Source organism: Clytia hemisphaerica, unplaced genomic scaffold (genome assembly GCF_902728285.1).
Source record: "Clytia hemisphaerica strain Z4C2 unplaced genomic scaffold, Clytia hemisphaerica genome assembly, whole genome shotgun sequence".
NCBI lineage: Eukaryota > Metazoa > Cnidaria > Hydrozoa > Leptothecata > Clytiidae > Clytia > Clytia hemisphaerica.
In genome coordinates, this window is record NW_027103314.1 from 135,693 (window position 1) to 154,496 (window position 18,804).

Here is an 18,804-nt window from a genome sequence, read left to right on the forward strand (position 1 = left end):
ACAAGGTGACTTTTTGATACACAATGCACAATATATTTTAAACTTTCTGTTACTCAGACATAAAAAATCCAGAAAAAAATGACTCCAAAACCAGCTGAAAATCCATTTTTTTCTACATCCTGAAGAAAAAGAAAGAATATAAATAAATCTAATATAAATCAAGATTTGTGTCATCAATCCTTAACCTTAGAGATAAAGAAGATACTTTCAGTGAGACAGGGATGGTTAGCATAAAATACCCATCTTTTACTTCCATTCTCTTTAAAGACCATAATAATAATAGCATATAATATTGCATTTTAATCTACATTCTGCCAGAACAGGGATATTAGAAAATGAAAGAGCCTTAGCTCATATGTAGGGAAATTAAATATCTAAAGTGAGGAGAGTGAAGGGGGTTTAGCATTTGCCAGCAAATAATAATGAGCTGTGTCAGGCTGGGTTCTCCATGAATTTCGACCAATTTTGAGGTGGTAGAAGTTTCACAACTCCTTCTTCAGATGACAGTGAGAGAATTCTCTTGTTCTTGTCATCTGCGTCTTGAATAATATCAAGAATCCACAATTAATAAAAGTTAACTAACCTTTGTTTTATTGCAGTTGAGCTCCAGCACGCATTTCAAATTCAAAAACATCTCAAAACTGAAGAAAGTTCGGTTTTTTCTTCTTCCCATCTTCTTCGTTCTTAAATTGCACTAACATCATCATCATCATCATCATTGACAACACCAAAAAAAATCTAAAGCTTTTTGGAGAATAAAATAAAGAATTGTAAACAACAAAGAAGTGAATAAAAATGAAAACTGAAGCTAAAACTCTGGGCAAAAATAATGCCCTTCCAATAAACTTGTGCATCCAAAATACAGTTGAAATTACTAAGAAGTGTTTCCTGATTATCAATCATAATTCTTTGAAAGAAAATACATTTTGACTCTGTTTAATGAAAAGAATACCGATATGCAACATTTAGAAAAAGAAAATATCAGTCCTTCCCCTCTCAGAAAAAAATATTTCAATGATTTCGAAAGATCGAGTGACAAATAACATTTTCCAGACTGTCCAGATTGAACGTACTTACTAAAATAAATTATTTCTAAACATTCGAAAACATTTGCGCGCTCGTGTGAACACTAAAAAACATTCGATTTTCAAAGCGCTGTTTACATTTGAAAATTCGAATGTATTTTCGGCGTAAAGCTCTGTTTAGACTTAAACACGGAAAAAACTACAGACTCGCAAAATTCACCTCATTGATTTCCTCGAGAACACACGTATTGCAGATTTCATTTTGTTTGCCCACGCATTCACTGGTTGTGATACGACATCGGCAATTTACAATTTCGGAAAGACGTCAATCTTCAACAAAATAGAAGAATCAACCGAAATTCAGTCACTCGTCAGAGAATTCTACGAAGAAAATTCTCCCGAGAAAATTGGCGATATCACGATAAGGCTGTTTGAACTCTTGTACTCTTCAACGGATACATTGCGGAAGAAGAAGAAGAAGTACGAGCAAATGGTTTTGTCAAATCGTGCTGTCATCGACCCTTCAATGCTACCACCATCACCTAGGGCAGCTTATTACCATGGCTTACGCGTGTATCACCAGTTGAAAGTATGGCGAGAGCTCCAAAATACCGACAACATGCCACTTAACTGGGGGTGGCAGATGGTTTCTGAATCCTTTACTCCAATCATGACAGATATCGAAGCTGGTCCCTCTGATCTATTGAAAGTTATTCGTTGTGGTTTAAAGGTATGTTTGATACTTACAGGTGCACGTGTCGTAAAGCTGGATTGAAATTGCATTTTGTGCAGTTCTTCAAAAATGGTTGAAATTTAGCAAAATCAAAAACATGAACGAAAAAACCGACAAAAAGCAAGAAAAACAACCATTTGAAGAAGCTAAACAAAACCAAACATGCACTCCCACCTCCTGCTCAGATGACGATGACCAAAACCGTCTAAAATGCCGAAAATGCCACCGCACGGTACACTACGAGTGCACACAATTACCGCTTTATCAGCTGCAAATTTTTGCCAACACTTATAACGAACAATATCTATGTCAGAATTGCGTGCGGATAACACGATCTCTAATGAGTAAAATAGGTGAGAACTCGTATCATATGATGCAGAGGGAGATTGAGAAGAAGGACGACGTCATTAAAAAGCTCAAAAACCAGCTAGCCAAGAACCGCAGCCTTAAGAACGATATCGAAAACATCTTAACCAATAAGATGGCTGACTTTGAAATAAAAACCAAGCAGATTATAAAAGAAGAAATAAAGCAAACGACGAATTACATAGAGAAAACATCAGAAAAAACATACGCTGAAATAACTAAGAAACACAAGGATAATTTCAAATCAGCAGTGAGAGAACACCAACAAGAAAACAAGAATGAAGAAAGAGACATCGAATCAAGAAAACGAAATATTATTATACATGGAATGGTGGAATTAGAGGTAGACAACAAAGAGGAACAACAGGAACAGGACAAAATAGATATTGAAGGTATACTAGGTAACATTGGCGTTCAAGATATCAAACCGTCCCACCATCATCGCATTGGACAAACCAAAAAGGGCTACATTGGCGTCCAATCAAGTTGATCTTAAAAAGTATAGAGGAAAAAGAACGGATAATGCAAAATCTGCATAAGCTGAAACGATTCAATGAAATTGGTGGCTTTAGCATCACAGACGACTTCACCATCAACGAAAGAAAAATCATTAAAGGTATGTGCCAAAAGGCGAAAAAAATGAATTCAAAAAATGATGATTTCGTTTGGCATGTAAGAGGAAGCCCTAGAACAAACCTTCGCCTAGTTCGAAAATCTAGGACAAAGACCAAAACAACGTCTTCTCTTCTGTCCATATCTTCTGACGACTGGACGACAGATGAAGAATTAGACAATTTATAAATCTAAAATTATTTCGTAGAGGTCGATAGACCTGTGAAATATAATTCTATGAATAAAAATGAAATGTACTTACCTTTGTAAGGAGTGCCATGGCACCTCTTGTACGAACACTGATGAAACTGACGATACTAACGATTCTGGGGAGGATCTTAAAGGGACATTACAGTAGTAAAATGTAAACATTGCACAAACCACGTGTCATTAAAGAGAACAATTAAAATCACGTGTCCAAAACAAACTTGTAAAACAATTGAACAATCAAAATTAGCCATATTTGGTTTGATTTTTTATTTTGACATGTGACATTTGTTTTGATTTTGTATCTGCTGCATACAGTTTGTTTACAAATTTCGCAAGTACTGTTATGTCCCTTTAATGCTTTATATAATGAAGACGAAGAAAGGAACTTTATGGATATCTTTAATTTTTTATCTTTGATTTTAAATCTTTAAATTTTGATTGACTACAGGAGCCAGGAAAATTCTAGACTGACTGATATATGACTTTTAAAACATCAGTTTAATAATAGCTAATTCGTAGCTTCAAGTGTGCTTATAAAAGATTTTCTTATATAAATAAATTCGATTTTCAATTTTCCATGACAAGGCTTGATCATTTTTTATTTAGATACATTGTCTAGCATAATGTTTTTAGATTTTATTTTGAAGATATAAGCTAGCATGCATATATACTTGTTTCTGTCACGTTTTGTACAAAGTATTGCTATTGGTTGTAATTTTTGATGACATCAGCATTTTTGCAGATAAAAAAAAATAATGATCTTTAGCATTATGAAATACTTTTAAATCAGAATAATAAGAAAACTTTACACTTTGAAATCAAATTTTACCCCAGTCGATTTTTGAAAAATATAGAAGAAGTCTATTTTTGTCTGAAAACGCATTTTTTGACGACGTCATCAATTTTTGGGCATTTTTTGTAATTTTTATTTTTTGTCGTATTTTAGTATTTCATTTTCTACCTATTTGCAAAATTTGAAGGTCATACCTTGCTGCAATCGTAAGTTACAGACGATTTAAAAGATATTTCAAAAACTCATTTTCTGCATTTTTGGGTTTTTACCACCTGTCACTGTTTGGTCTATAACTTTTTTTCCCCAGGACGAAAAAATTGGCCGGTTTCATTTTTGGAAAGCTGATAAAATTATCTTTCCAACGGTATATAGAAACCTTTTATAATAATTTTCTCTAGGTGGACCCTTTTTTAGACGAAATTCTACTGGACTAAAATCTATAAATAAAGAAACAAAATTAATTTTTAAATATTTTGGGGACCAGATTTTAAGATTTTTCTCAAAATTGCTGACTTTATTTAAAAAATCCAAGATAAAAATCCGACGCCGTCGTAAAAAACGGAGGACCGAGAATAGAAACGGCGACACCGAGAAGCGGAGGCTCCAAAAACGACGGCATCGACTAAACGGAGACTCTAAGTCTCTAACGGCGACGACTAAACGGAGACTCTAAGTCTAACGGCGACGTCACCTTTCCTTTGAGCCCGATGACCCCTGATAGGATAGTGGGAAGATATGAGCTTTAGCACCATCTGGGTGCCAGATAAACCTAATACGACACACAGAACTCGTCTCGCAGTTTCTAAATTTAGAACCGGTACGGGTGTGAATGGAGTTTTGGCGGCGGGTGGGGCGTCTGAAATGAAACCGAAAGTACCATTTTCGTGTTTTTTAACATGAATCCATCATTGCAGATTTTCAAGAATGAAGTTTTTTTGAAAATGTAAACAAAACAAAGCAACTCATGCCGCTCTTTCGTGTAGATATTGGATATAGTTGGTAGTTTTTGAGAATTTTGTTTACTTTTTAGCTAAAATGGACGAGGAAGAAATCACAAATGAACTATATTCTTGTTTCAATTCTATACGGAGCACAGTTGAGGGAATAATTCCTTACAACAGTGATGGTAATATTTGGAACATACCTGGAAGTTTGAAACGAGTGAAGAAAGCTTCATATCAAATTTTGACGAATGGTTTAAGAGAAAATGTCAATTCAAATAATGTAGATGAAGAAGACAAATTAAAGGTTTGCTTTTTTCATGATAATGTCCAGACTCTCTCACTAGATACCATCGCACCAACAGCAACGGCTCTAACTTGGTTCTAGTTTCTAGTTCTATTAAGTGATCACATAATACGCTAACGTACATTATCATGATATTGAAAATAAAAAGTTATAAAAAATACCTAATAAAATGAAAACAACTAAAGCTAAAAGTGGCTGTAAGAAGAAGTAGTAAGATAGCGAAGTAGCGAGATATGACTGAAGCTGAAAGACACCACCACAAGGATTTAGAATAGTATGTAGTAAACGGGAGGCTAAGATGTGATAATGTAGACCTGAAAGACTCCAGTTCATTGATAGAAAAATACAAGATCTACTCTCACCGATACTAAGAAGCCACGACATTCTGTCAGGTAGGACCCTGCCGACACACCAGACTTAACGAACATTGGACACGTGAAAGTCTGTGTAAAATGTGAATTTTTTTACCACCGGACAATCAAAATACCGGCCATGACCAGTACGGTGCGTTAGGTGTTTCTTAATTTTTTTGTTTCATAAATGTCCAGCGTCCAAAATTCCCTGTATGCAACACCGGACTGACACCGGACTTATTGCGCTTGGTGTTGCGAAAGGATACTTTTTGCCACCAGACAAATACACCGGACAGTCCGGTGCGTCGGCAGGGTCCTCCCCAAAATGTCGTGGCTTCTTAGTATCGGTGAGAGTAGATCTTGTATTTTTCTATCAATGAACTGGAGTTTTCTGGAGTTTCTGAACCTTTAGGACAGTTAGTCACACTAAACTAGCGTCCCCCCCAAATTGAGTATAAAAGATTAATGCTGCGAAAAGGGTTATATCTTTTACTTGACTCGCAAGCAAAAAAAAAAGCGCCGCAAAACTTTTAAAGGGATTCATGAAGAAATAAACTGGTGCTTTTAGACCATATTCAGACATTACGATTCCGTTTCATTCCATTCTGAAACGATTCCAAAACAAGTGTGGATGTCAGAATTCAAAACGTCAAAAAAGAAGAAGTTACTAATTGTACAAAGCAAAACAGATCTAAACAGCTTCGCTCCGCTTTAGTCATTCGGAATGGAACTGCTCTGTTTTGTTGCCCCCAAACGTCCTAAAACCAATATGAACACCATAGTGTCCGTCAGGGTCTCTACCCCCCCCCCATGCCTAGAATGAAAATTTTCCATTCCCCCCTCCCACGTTTCCCCCCCCCCTGGCTTCAAAAAAAATTCTCTCCCCCCTATACATCCTTTTGACCTCAAAACCCATTCCCCCCTGAATCCAGGGGGGAGGACACTATGAACACACTCGATCTGTAACAAAAATCATACCGGAGCAAAACGGAACGGTAACGTGTGAACATGGTCTTGATGAAATTAACATTTTCAAAATCTAAGGGAGATTACCTGGATTTTGAGCCATAGGTGAAAAATTTTTAACTGAGTCAACCTTGACGAGTGATTTGAAGAACAAACTTCCCAAGAAAAAGATCTATTGGGAAGATGGAACCCACCTAAATCTGCGAGGCTCGGAAATCCCGAGTTATTGATATATGATATACCGTGAGATTGGGTAACTTGCATCAGTGGAGGCTAACATGCATAGCCCTCAAATGAAATACCTGACTGGTCATTAAAATACAAAATTAAATCAAAACAAAAATGGGAGAGTAATGCTGCAAGCGGAGCTGCGTAGTTGTATTTTAATGACCAGCCAGGTCTTTCATTTGAGGGCTATGCTTGTTAGCCTCTACTGATGCAAGTTATCCAATCTCACGGTATATATATTCATTTTCATCGGGACCGGCTGGACATAAGAAAAAATAACTAAAAAATGTAAAGGAAGGAAAAATAACTTGAGAATGTGAAAGAAGGAAAAAATCTAGTTAAAACACAAAATAACTCAAAACTAAAAAAAAGAACAAAAAAATAACTCAAGAAACTACATGGAGCAAAATACAGTAGCTCGAAAATTTAAAGGAAGGAAAAAAAACCGAGTTAAAATTATTATTTCTTAATTTTAACTCGGCTTTTTTTCCTTCCTTCCTGAGACATTAGAAGGAAAAAATAAAGAAACGCAAAAATAACTCGAGAATCTACAGGAAAAAGAATAACTCAAAATTTTAAAGACACAGAAAAAAACTAAGTTACAAAATTGGAAATGAAGTCATCAGAAGGTACAAAATGACGTCAGATTTTCCAAAAAAAACGTCATAACTCTTTTTTTTGGAACTCGGTTTTTTAACTCAAGAAAAATAACTTGGGATTTCCAAGCCTCTAAATCTGCGCAACCATCATGTAGGCTATTTCCCGGAAATTTTGCCAGACTTCAAACACTGGTCCATTTACATATCCAGAATTATTTTTACTTTAGCATATAAATAAGGCCTAACAAATCAAAGCGTTATCTCAAAAATTGAATGACAAATTTAGTTGGTTGATTATGGCTGCTGCATGTTTACGTTTAGCAATCAGTCATTTTGTTTCATTTTAAGTCTTCAAGTTTAAATTAATTGTCTTGGGATCTTGAACTTGATTCAGGTAACTCTCATCCTTGTTGTTGCAAATAGACCCTGACCCTGTAGAAAGCTTGTTTTTTTCTAAAAGCTTGTTTTCCTAAGTGTGGCTAACTGTCAGTGAAGGTTATTGTGACATGTATTGACAGAAAGTATATGACTGATAAATTTGGTGGAATTATTAAAACAAATTTGTTGACAAAGAGATTTAAGAGTCAGTGAAAATACATGCCAGATATGCCAATCATCCCAAGTTAGGGCCGTTGATGGTATAATTGATGCAATAACTTTTTCCATTCTATGACCAAATTAATAGACCTTTTCAGTTTTTCTAGGAGCGATGTCATTTGATTATAAACTCCAGCATAAATTGAGATAGCTCCAACTTTCAATAGATGGGATGGAAAACTTTGGCTATGTTATTGTTTATGCTGGAGTTTTTAACCATTTTAAAAACTTTGAAAATAATAGTCACAATTTGAGGATTTGATTGAATTACCCCAGCATAAAAACCTGCAAACTCCCTAATGGTTGGAAAATTGTAATCCGTCTATCATTTTCTCAAGCGAAGAGTACGTAAAGCGATTCTAGGCTTCTTTATAGTGCTGCAGATCATCAGGTGATAATACTCAATTATCATTATCCCTTTACTTTCTTCATTTCTGAAACATTTTCAAAATAATGGAAAAATAGAAAAGTTTTTATTTTTCAGTGCTCTATTCACATTTATTTGAATTAGAAAGATTTTCTATGCTGCATTATTTTGCAAACTTCAAAAAACTGATTACTGATTGAGGGATGGATATAAAGGGGGGATGAAATGATAATGAAAAATTAGCAATAGAAAATTAGCGATAGAAATATATTTATACAATTTAGAAGTCATTGTAGAGTCTTTTAAGTGTCCAAATTTTTCTTAGCAAAATTCTTCAAAAACAGTTGAATACGTATAGCAGACTTTTTAAGAAACAGAACCTTTGTGCCCCTGTCTCTTAGCCACTGCTTTCATCAATTCATTTGTAATTCATGTTAATTATTCAACAAGGCATCGTGATTTCCATTTTTGGAATTGGAAAGAGAAAAGACAAGTCTACCCCTCTTCTCAGTTTGTATAGCAAAAGAATTTATCAAATTGATTCAGACTTGAGATATTGCATTTTAACTGACACTTGGGCCTTAAATGGGCAAAAGATACGGCAATTTCAATGTCAATAGAAAGCCTCGTAACTGCCACCGTTTTTTTTGTCCATCAAACTCCTTTGAAAACTTGAATAATCGCATTATTAGCCCCAGAAAAAACAATTTCCTCTTCCCTATCAGTTTAGACAGAATTGTGTTATCATTTTAAGAAATGACAACAAAAGGAGGCAATAAAAGACCAAAGGTTGTAAGTGAGCAAAAATTATTGTTCGCCAATCTAAAATTCTCAAAACTCAAAATTATTTTAGTATCCCAGGAAAAAAATTTATTTACATGTTAAAATACCTAAAAACTATGTTGTGTTATGCACTTAAAAGGATCTGGTCCATCCAGGTGCACACTGGATGATAATTTTCCAAATGGAACTGTGTTTTTTTTTTAATTTATGATCGTAACTTCCTTATAATGAGAGATATCATGAAATACCATAGCGGTGAAAACAATTGTTCAAAAACGTTTGCAGCTTTCAAAGCATAATTAATACTGTCCACATTTGGAATATTGTATATGTAAGCCACTGCACGCATTTCATTAAATAAAGATAACAAAAATAAACAAACCCAACTGACCGAATCCAATCGTTTTAAAATGAACATTGATCTCTTGTAAGGGTTAATTCTTTTATGCAGGTACCAAAACAAAGCGAATAATGATGTGATATACAAGATACGGTAGATAGGGTTTGTTAAAAACACAGATAAACCAGCTATAATGAAACGCTCCATCAAACGCCATGCTTCCCACCAGATATATTTTTCTTTGTAAGGTAACTCGAACATCTCAACTAAACGATCGTCAGCTTTCTGGTGAAGATGTCTATTGTCTTTCTTAATGAATTTTTTACATGCTATCAAAAAGAATGCACCGCATGGGACGGTTAAAAGCATCATGAATTTCAAACGTGATATCTCTCTGTTTTTCAGCTTTTGATAACCGATTGCAACAGCTATGGGGAATGAAAACACCCATAATATCAAGAATACAATATTTACAATCTGCCAGTAGTGAAAACACTCAATACTTCCATCAATGTATAGAAATCGTCGACCATTCATTGTTTTACAGTTCACGAATGAAAAAGCATTATGGCATACATTTTTATAGCAAAATGCCAAAACAATATAATAACCAACGTAAAATCTACCGGTAAATAACGTTCGGTCAGTATCCTTATTACATCTTAATCTGTTTATTAGTTTACAAATAAGTAAGCAAAACACGACAGTCAGGAGCATGATAATAGGACTTCCATATCCTATTAGGAACATATTTGTTGTAACCGTCATCCCTTTGAAAGAACAGAGATGTTTCAGTTCTTCCCGCCCTTTTGTAATCCACTCGATATTGAAAATTTGATCGATACCTAAATTATTATTATTATTACTCTCATTAACTCCTTTAACAGTAATCAATGCTTTCAATTGATAAAAAGTCATTACTATGTTAAATATGGCTGTAAAAGAAATCTCCTTTCGAATTGTGTTTGGTTTTTCGACAGTTATGCTTTTTGGTTTCACAACTTGACTGTTCTTATGATTCTCTTGTTTACAGCAATTCACCCAAAGTATAAATCTGATGACTAAATACTTGAGATCTTTAGCAAATGTCATTAAGAATGAAAGTGTCATTGGGACAGCCAAGAACAGTATCCAATAAATATGTTGGCTTTTTTTTGTACATTTCGAATTATGGACACATTGATTATTCAGGTTAAGAAAATGGTCTTTTTCGCAACTCCCACATAATAGACCAGTACGATTTGAGCTACAAGTAGTTGGTGTCACGCATGGTGATGTATCCAAGCTACAACAATAACCTTCTGGACATAAAACAAATTCATATTCTCTGTATTCATTAGCAAAGCCATAAAAGTTATCGCGTGCTTTGATTGCTCCATCTTCACAAATTGCACCAGTTGGACAAGTTTGACATTGGAGTGTTGTAGTTTGTACATTATCGAGGATGATATTTTTTGTTCTGTCTAGTCTTGTGGTTAAATTCATCTGTTTACCAAGTCTGTTTGTTGGGTAAGTATTCTGTTCACATTTTTGACAACCTAGTCTTAACGAATCATCCGACTTTCTGCTGAATTTTAACACTGGTTTGAAGTTCTGAGGGCATTGAAACATAAATGCTGTCAAATTACTATGTGTCTGTTTAGCAAAATCCCATTTCATAATTTGAAATTGTAAAGATTTTGAACCATTTGCATAAAAATTGACATTGTTTGTATATAATTCGGTATCAATCAATTCAGTAATTCGTTCGTAACTCATCAAGGCTGCTATGTAAACATACGTTCTGGTGAGGCTTATAATGGAAGATGACTCTGCGATAATGAATTTTGTACGCCTCGATTCTTCATTCAAATCTGATATCAAATCCACCATTTTGACTTTGGAGGTTGATGATCTTAATAATGTTGAAAACTCGTTGTTCTTAATATAAGTTTTAGTTATTATTATATCAGAGTTGGTTACCAAAAACAGATATAGGTCAATTTTGCAATGAGCCAGAAAGAGATTAGAAATGTTGACCAATGAATTTTTCAGAAAATTAAAACCATTCATGCTATCTATACTTTCTGGGTAGCTTCGTTTGAACTTAAGGCTGGTCAGGTTAAGGTTTGCAATATTTAAGATAGATTCTGATGCCATAAAAATATTTTCCATCGTGATATTATGAAGTTGAAGTCCATTCATATAGACGTCAGTTTTCTGCTTCATGAGAAAGATTGATTTCCAAAAACTGGAATTGATCATATAAACTCTGTTTAAATGGATGTTTATACATTCTTCAAAAAAGAATCCTTCAGCCAAAAAGTTAGTATTGACTACTGTCAGATCAGTTATATTCACAAGATCGGTGTAAAAGAGATAGAACAAATGTTCTGTAATGTTAGTGTTTCGAATTTGTAGATTGTTAACATCTATCTTAGTGTAGAGTACAGCACGGAAGAAATGTGACTCAAACTGGCACCTGTCAATTTTGGTATTGGTTAAGGAAACTCGACCAATATATGGATTAATAACATCAAAACCAAAATAGGTATTGATTATTGTTAAGTTAGTTAACAATAGATCTGTACGAGCTAATCGAAAACATTCTCTGTTCGTTATCGAGTCTTGAATACTCAAATTGATAGCTTCAATAACACCTTGCCGATAATAGTTTGACGATTTAAAAATTTTGTCATCGATTTGAGCTCTTAGAATTTGTAGATCCACAATTTTGATGTCGGTTGTATATAACATAAACATCACCGTGGAAACTTGAACATCAGTGATAGTGAAGTTGTTCATGTAAATGAAGCTACGTTTCGATTGAAAAATAGAATGTAGTTTTTCGTTTGACGAAAGTGATATGTTTTCCAAGGTACCCGTACTGTCTGTAAAATCAAAAGGAATGCAATTTAAAGCCATAAAGAATGCTTCTACTTGGATTCCAGTAAGCTTAATGTTGCTCTCACGAGATTCTATTATTTTGTAAAAATCGAGGTTATGATGGAAATGGATATTTTTGATGCTTCCAGATACCTTTTCAGTTTTAATCATTCTTTTTACAACCAGTCGTTGAAAAGTACAATTTTCAATTAAAACATCTCTGGTGTTTTGTAGGTCTATTAAAGAATGTGGTATGATAGCTTCAAGTATTGTTGTATTTATTGTATCTCTTGAGTCATTCTGAAATTCAGGAAAACGTGCTTTGAATTCATAAAACTGACTTGACTGAACCACAAATTCGGTTGGTATCCTCGGGATGTTGTCGTCAATGCGACAGTTTTTCACATGAAATGATTGAACATTCTTTATTTGAAAACGCCCACCACTGATCTTAGTGTCTGTAATCATAATCTGACTCTGATTATTGGAATCTTCATTCATTACAACATCAAGCCATTGATATTTATCAATGATTATTTGTTGTCCTTCTATGATGAACGGTGATTTTAAGTTACAATGTTCAATTGTAATGAATGCTTTCTTGGCTTGTTTTAAAGATATGAAATTAGATTGGTTGATGTATATTGATGAAGCTCTGATGTTGATCACCACACTTGCATGATTCTCTTTTGAATCCAATAACATCACATTGTATAGATCAATTGAATCGATTGATATTTCAATTTCTCCTTGCCGAACTCCAATAAATGAATGATTGTTACCATAAATTATTGGATCGGCTCCTTTCGGATCATCCTTTATCAAACTCAAGATGACACTTTTGTTGTTATTGATTTGCAGTTGATTTGTGAACCTGTACTGTAGACTCTCAACTGGTGATGTTTCGAACACTAGAGAGATATCATTGATATGATCTGTTTGATTAAAGCCGTATTCGATTGTCTGACATTTGTGTAATATGTCTCCGCATTCTGGTTCATCTACTCCGTTTGGTGAAAGGTGAATGGTTGAAACATCTCCTGGAAATGATAGAGGTAATACAGCTGGTCAGGGTTACTTTATAAACTTAGAAACTATGGTCAAAATTCCAAATTCAATATTCACTTCTAATGTACACTCGCTATACTCGGCCAGTCGTCTAAATAAAGCTTATTATCTCGTTGCAGTAGTAACAGTTTTGATTTGGTACTGGCGGGGAGGGAAAATGCGATTTTCAAGTGGTTTATGAGTAAATAATCGGATTGACTTTCTCAAGGAAAGACCCGGTATAAATCCTTTTTTTAATTGTTGTCGCTTATAATTGTAATTATAATTACCTTCAACTCGAATTAAACAAACAAGTTGTATCAATATCACTAAACGAAGCATCTTGAGATATACTCCTTAACCGTGATACCGTGAAGAAGGTGTCCGCTGAAGATTGAAAATGAAATTAAAAAATAGATTTTTCATATAACTCTGAGACTATAAAAATCAATTAAAATCACCAACCACAAAGAAATCAAAAAGAGAAAAGTTTTAACCAGTGCGATTAATTGTTTTGCCAAAAAAAAACAATACATCAATAATTAAAAACCATTATGGAAGTGAGAATTTGAAAATAATTCTTAGTGATTTGTTTTTCTTCAGAAAATCTAATTAAGAATTTTAGTTTGACTTGTGTGATATTTCGCAATTTTTACTGAGAATTTTTTTTATAACTAGCACTGCGGGAAACTTTCTCGCAATTATTTGTGTTATTGATTAAAGATTTATTCCAAAAAATAATATTGATTAATCTATTTTCATCACTTTGATTTATATTGTATTTTGTTAGGGAAAGGTTCCTTTTAAAAAGCTTAAAGTCGGCAAAATACTAAAGGAATAAGGGGAGGAAAAAGAAACAGCTAGAAGGAATTAAAATATCGTAAAGAATAGGAAAAATGACAAAAAGTAGACCCTAATCAAATACATTTTTTGAAAACACTTAAATTTTGCGCCTCGCCCACTAGCAAATTTGATGCCTAAAAAGAGACCATACTATACGACATGTCCCATTTAACCCTCTCTTCTGCTATCCAACCACCCCAGGGACGACGTTGGACGGAATTTAAAATCTTTCATTTTTAAAGAAAATTATTTCAATTTTAATAGGATTAATAAGACAGACATTGGAACGTGCCATGACACTCATAAGATTCGGCCTCGCGTGAGCATCGCTCCTCCAGTGTCATTCGAGGTTCATGGTATACGCCATGACTTAGCAGCTTGTGCCTGTCAAGTCGCAGGTCTGTCAGCTCCATGATTCCTACTCCTTCGGGGGGAGAATCTATCGCAAATTCTTTTTCCGTCAGCGGACGCAGACCTGATTTAGGCGGCCGAAGACCTGAATTAATGGCCGAAGACCTGAATTAACGGCCGAAGACCTGAATTAACGGTCGAAGACCTTTTTCAACGGCCGAAGACCTGATTTAGCAAGTCGCCGGCCAAATACCTGATACCCGGAGGGCTCATATTTATCTATCAATCTATTTTAATAGGAGTTGTGTTTGAAGCTTATTCCATCCTCCGGCAACGATTCGATTGATGATTTGGATAGCAGTCAAGATATGCTTCTGGATTGGTTGGAAAAACACCTCCTCGCTAACAGCATCTTGGATTGTGTAAAAAACCTCTTCTTAGAAACTTGGTCTGAAAAGACACTATCTTCTTATAAAGGTATTACAATAAACGTTATTTCATAAGAACAAGTTAAGAACATTTTTGCAGACTCTTTATAACACCCATTCCCTTAGGACATTGCATAAAAATACTCACAACATGGCGAAAATAGACATTTTCAGAACATTTTAAGAACTTCTTTTAGTCTTGGAACCCCCCTTGAAACTCAAATAGCTAAGAACACCCGTAGGTTTCAAAAACCTTTGATGCTCTTAAAAGAAGAAAAAAATTTTTTTTACTGGTTGAAAAAAGACTTCAAATTAGGGGTTATGGAGAAAATTCAGAAGTAAATAAGGAGGCAAAGTTTGAAAAGTTGTTGGAATAATTTTTTAACTTCGCTTTTATATGAATATCCTATTTCTTAAAAAGAACCTCTGATGGAATTTGAGGAGATATGAACGGGCTACGTTTAGTTCTTATTAGCCGGTCACTATCATGCTTTGCTATTTGCGAAGGCTTTAAAAGCTAAAATTTTGAAAGTTATGGTATCCTGATGATCCAGTTTATTTCTAATACATTATTATCATTTTTGCTACTAGAATACTCATATGTGAAGAACGAGGATTTGATGCAAGCGTATATAGCATGTTTAGAATCACTACAACAAGGGAATATGAGTGCTTTCATGTTGATCAAGCCGTCCCTGGTATGTTTATATGTAAACGTTTGTTATTTATTAGAACAATCTTACAATATACAGGAAAAATCTGAGGCTCGACTTTCAAGAACCTATATTTTTCCTCTCGAAATTCATGAATGATCAATAATTATTGAATTTAATCGATGTAGTGGCATGTTAATACACTTGACATGGTTTCTGCCCCTCTCCCCCCCCTTATAGCCTTTTAAAATAAGGGGGGATTCTTTATCAAGGGCTGCAAAAATCTATCAAAACAAGAAAAAAGGGGGGACTAGAATTTGAAAATTGTTGATTGAATTTCAGATGTCATGTCTTTGGTTTTATTAATGATAATTTTCTTTATCTAATAATATCTTCTTTCCCGTTTTCGTGCTCACAATCTCATGCCCACTTTTTTGCAGACCATGCTGTATTGAATCTTATGTACATTAGAACAACTTTTAACAGACTAAATCAAACCATAAGAACTATTATATATTATCCTCCCCAATTCGATAACGTTTTAAGGTGTTTTGAGGGTGTAAAAAGTGAAAAATAATCTCCCCCCCCACTCAAAATGGATCGCCGGGGCCCATGAATCTGCATCCTCTCTTCCCTCTCTCTCTCTATTGTAAAAGTTTGTTTGCTGAAAGGGTAATAGTTGGTCGACATCAATGATCTTACTTGTGTTTTACTGCCTAAATTCTCTACTTGGGAAGACCTCTTGCTCCTTGACCTTGGTTTTATTTATAAAAAGTTTTATTTGTATCATTTGATTATAGGATCCAGTTTATTTCCAATGATTTCTTTTTATTGAATTTTATTTAGTCGGATATCATTATGTACCCAATATAATGTTGATAGCATTGATATCAAACCAATCGTTGTACTTTGTTATTGTCAAACTCTAAAGATAAAAATCTGAGGGGGGACTACTCTTTTTTTCATTTTAAGGGGCGACATTCTAACAAGGGGTACTGGTAATTTTTGTTCAATTTAAGGGGGAAGTTTTCTTTAAGGGCAAAATTGCATTTTAAGGGCGACTGAAAAAGTAGGCAGAAACCATGCTTGTCATTGCTGAAAGGTAATAAATCAATTCCACGCAGGAGAAATGTAAAATTTTGCCTCGGCGTCTCGCACAAGTGAACTTAGCAGGCCTCTTTTTACCCAAAATCCTTTGTTAACCTCTCTTTTAACCTCCTATTCTTGATATGCGTAAGTCAAGATAACGTCATATTTTACGGTTTTTGACCTCCGTGTTTCTATTTTTAGTAACAGAGAGAGGTTAAATCCCGGCTTTTTTAGGGTGTTTCCGCTAGAAAAATAACTTACGCATATCAAGAATAAGACCACTTTCACGCGGTACGGATCCGTTTCTCTCCAAAGTTATTCTATTGGTTGAATTTAAGGTTTTACGTCATTTCTCACCAATAGAATGGCTTCATTTCGTTTTGGAGCGTAACATTGTATTAACCTTTCTTATACCTTTCACAGCTGAACCGATCTACATTCATTGAAGAATTGAGACCATGGGTAACATCGAAAGCAATCGAAGAAAACGAATTTCTCAAAGCACAAGAACAACAAATCGAATCTGAAAACTGTTTTGGTCTTTATTCCCAACAGGAGGATACCGGTGCTATTTCAGATGATAAATTATCAGATCACAAAGACATTGTTTATAATCAGAACCCTATACTAGTGGATAACGCTAGTAATAAACCTTCTCCTATACCATCTGATTTACTTATGAACAGTGCTTTAACAGCGGTCAATGATATTCAACGTGATGAGTGTCCCGAAGACTGGTATATTGACGCTAATACTGAAAGGGCTCGTTTACTTTTACGTAGAGAAACCTCTCGCAGCGAATCAAGTATTTACCACGAGGATGAGGACGGAATTAGTTCCCATACCTCTTCAAATGCATCGGATAGTTTACAAGGGTTACACAGTGATTCGACGTTGGAGAGTCACCAACGTATACAAGGAAGTGCTTCTTTTTCGCATAAGAAACGTCAACAGCAACAGCAAAGAAAAGGTATGGGTATTTATCCTCTTATTTGGTCTTATTCATGATATGCACCACTGGAGAGTCTTCTGAGAACTTTTAAAATTTTCCACCCAATACGTCACTTAAACAATAGAAAAAGTGACGTATTGGGTTGAACAAAAACAGAAAAGTTGCATAATTTCTTGAAGTCATTGCAGTGGTGCATATCATGAATAAAGGCCCATTCCGGGGAAATGTCATCCACTATTATATTACACCCGATTGAACCTTGTGTTATCATATGGTGCATTGGTCACAACCACTGACCTTTATATACAGGTCAGTGGTCACAACGCTTTGTAGTATCCAGTCAAATTTTGAACATGCGACTTAACTTATCGTATCGTCAGTTCTCTGGACTGGCCGTAAAAATTACGGTTCTATGCAATTTAATAAGCTGCTTTTTTACTTTTTCCAGCACTTTTTGAAAGTAAATAATTGATTCATTTGAACATAACTTTTGATCCAATTAACAAAATTATACAACAAAATTTAAGTTTTTTTTGTTCCCTTTTCCCATACAACAAAGTTTGTTCTAGAGAGGGCGTTTATTGAAAGGTAGGTGTTTATTCAAAGTTATATGGTATATTCACTCCCTGCCCCGCCGACAGCAAACCAAACAACTATCTTTATTTTTTAACCTCATGACAAAGACGGTCAAAGTCTGACCAGACATGTAACAATGTACAATGATCTTGATGTTAAAATGCTGCTGTTTCAAAGCTGCTTTTATCAACTTTTGTTTAATCCAAGCTGGTATTAAAGTAACGTCAAAGTAACGTGTATCTAACACCAATAACGTTGAACCAACATTGTGTGCTCTAACTTCCTAATAAATTTCTTTTGTTTCTTCCTACCTCAGGACACAGTCGATCAAAGTCTGACCAGATAGGTATTCATCATAACCAACATCACAACACAATTAGCATGATGAATCAAATGAATATGGAACTGAGCTTGCCTGGTGTTTCACTATCATTACCTAAAGAGATGGATACCACAGGTTTGTCTGAGAAAATATTAATGTATTCTTAACTTCAGTTGAGCCAGAATCTGAGATTGTCTATGCATCTGTCTGTCTATTCCCTCGAAAATTTGGGGGAAATAAAGAAAATGGTCCAAAATTTTGTGCTCTTGATTCCAGAACCGTCTAACTATCAATTTAACGAATTTTCATTAATGATCTGCCACCTCTTGAGTGTCTGTTGACAATTTAAAAAAAATTTATACTTAAGATAACTATTTTATGATATAAAAAGGAAGCGCGCCTTTATGGTCGACAAAGCTGACAAGGACTAGATACGGAAATCTGAGGCATTTCGTGTC

The 18,804-nt window shown here is 34.7% G+C and overlaps 2 protein-coding genes across 2 annotated transcripts in view; one reads left to right on the top strand and one right to left on the bottom strand.

Moving 5' to 3' along the window:
- Nucleotides 1–4,637: 4,637 nt before the first annotated feature.
- LOC136813501 (run domain Beclin-1-interacting and cysteine-rich domain-containing protein-like) overlaps nucleotides 4,638–18,804 on the top strand; it is a 32,246-nt gene continuing 18,079 nt past the window's right edge. The window contains exons 1-5 of the mRNA XM_067070018.1: nucleotides 4,638–4,987; nucleotides 14,626–14,803; nucleotides 15,346–15,452; nucleotides 16,920–17,466; nucleotides 18,341–18,481. Coding sequence (XP_066926119.1) covers nucleotides 4,775–4,987; nucleotides 14,626–14,803; nucleotides 15,346–15,452; nucleotides 16,920–17,466; nucleotides 18,341–18,481 — 1,186 coding nt within the window. The 5' untranslated portion in view covers nucleotides 4,638–4,774. The remainder of the gene's footprint in view (nucleotides 4,988–14,625; nucleotides 14,804–15,345; nucleotides 15,453–16,919; nucleotides 17,467–18,340; nucleotides 18,482–18,804) is intronic.
- Nucleotides 8,893–13,525, bottom strand: LOC136813481 (uncharacterized). Its single transcript, XM_067069999.1, has 2 exons — nucleotides 13,423–13,525; nucleotides 8,893–13,125 (listed from the first exon to the last, which is right to left on the bottom strand). The coding sequence occupies exons 1-2, from the start codon at nucleotides 13,472–13,474 to the stop codon at nucleotides 9,086–9,088; spliced, it is 4,092 nt and encodes a 1,363-aa protein (XP_066926100.1). The 5' UTR covers nucleotides 13,475–13,525; the 3' UTR covers nucleotides 8,893–9,085.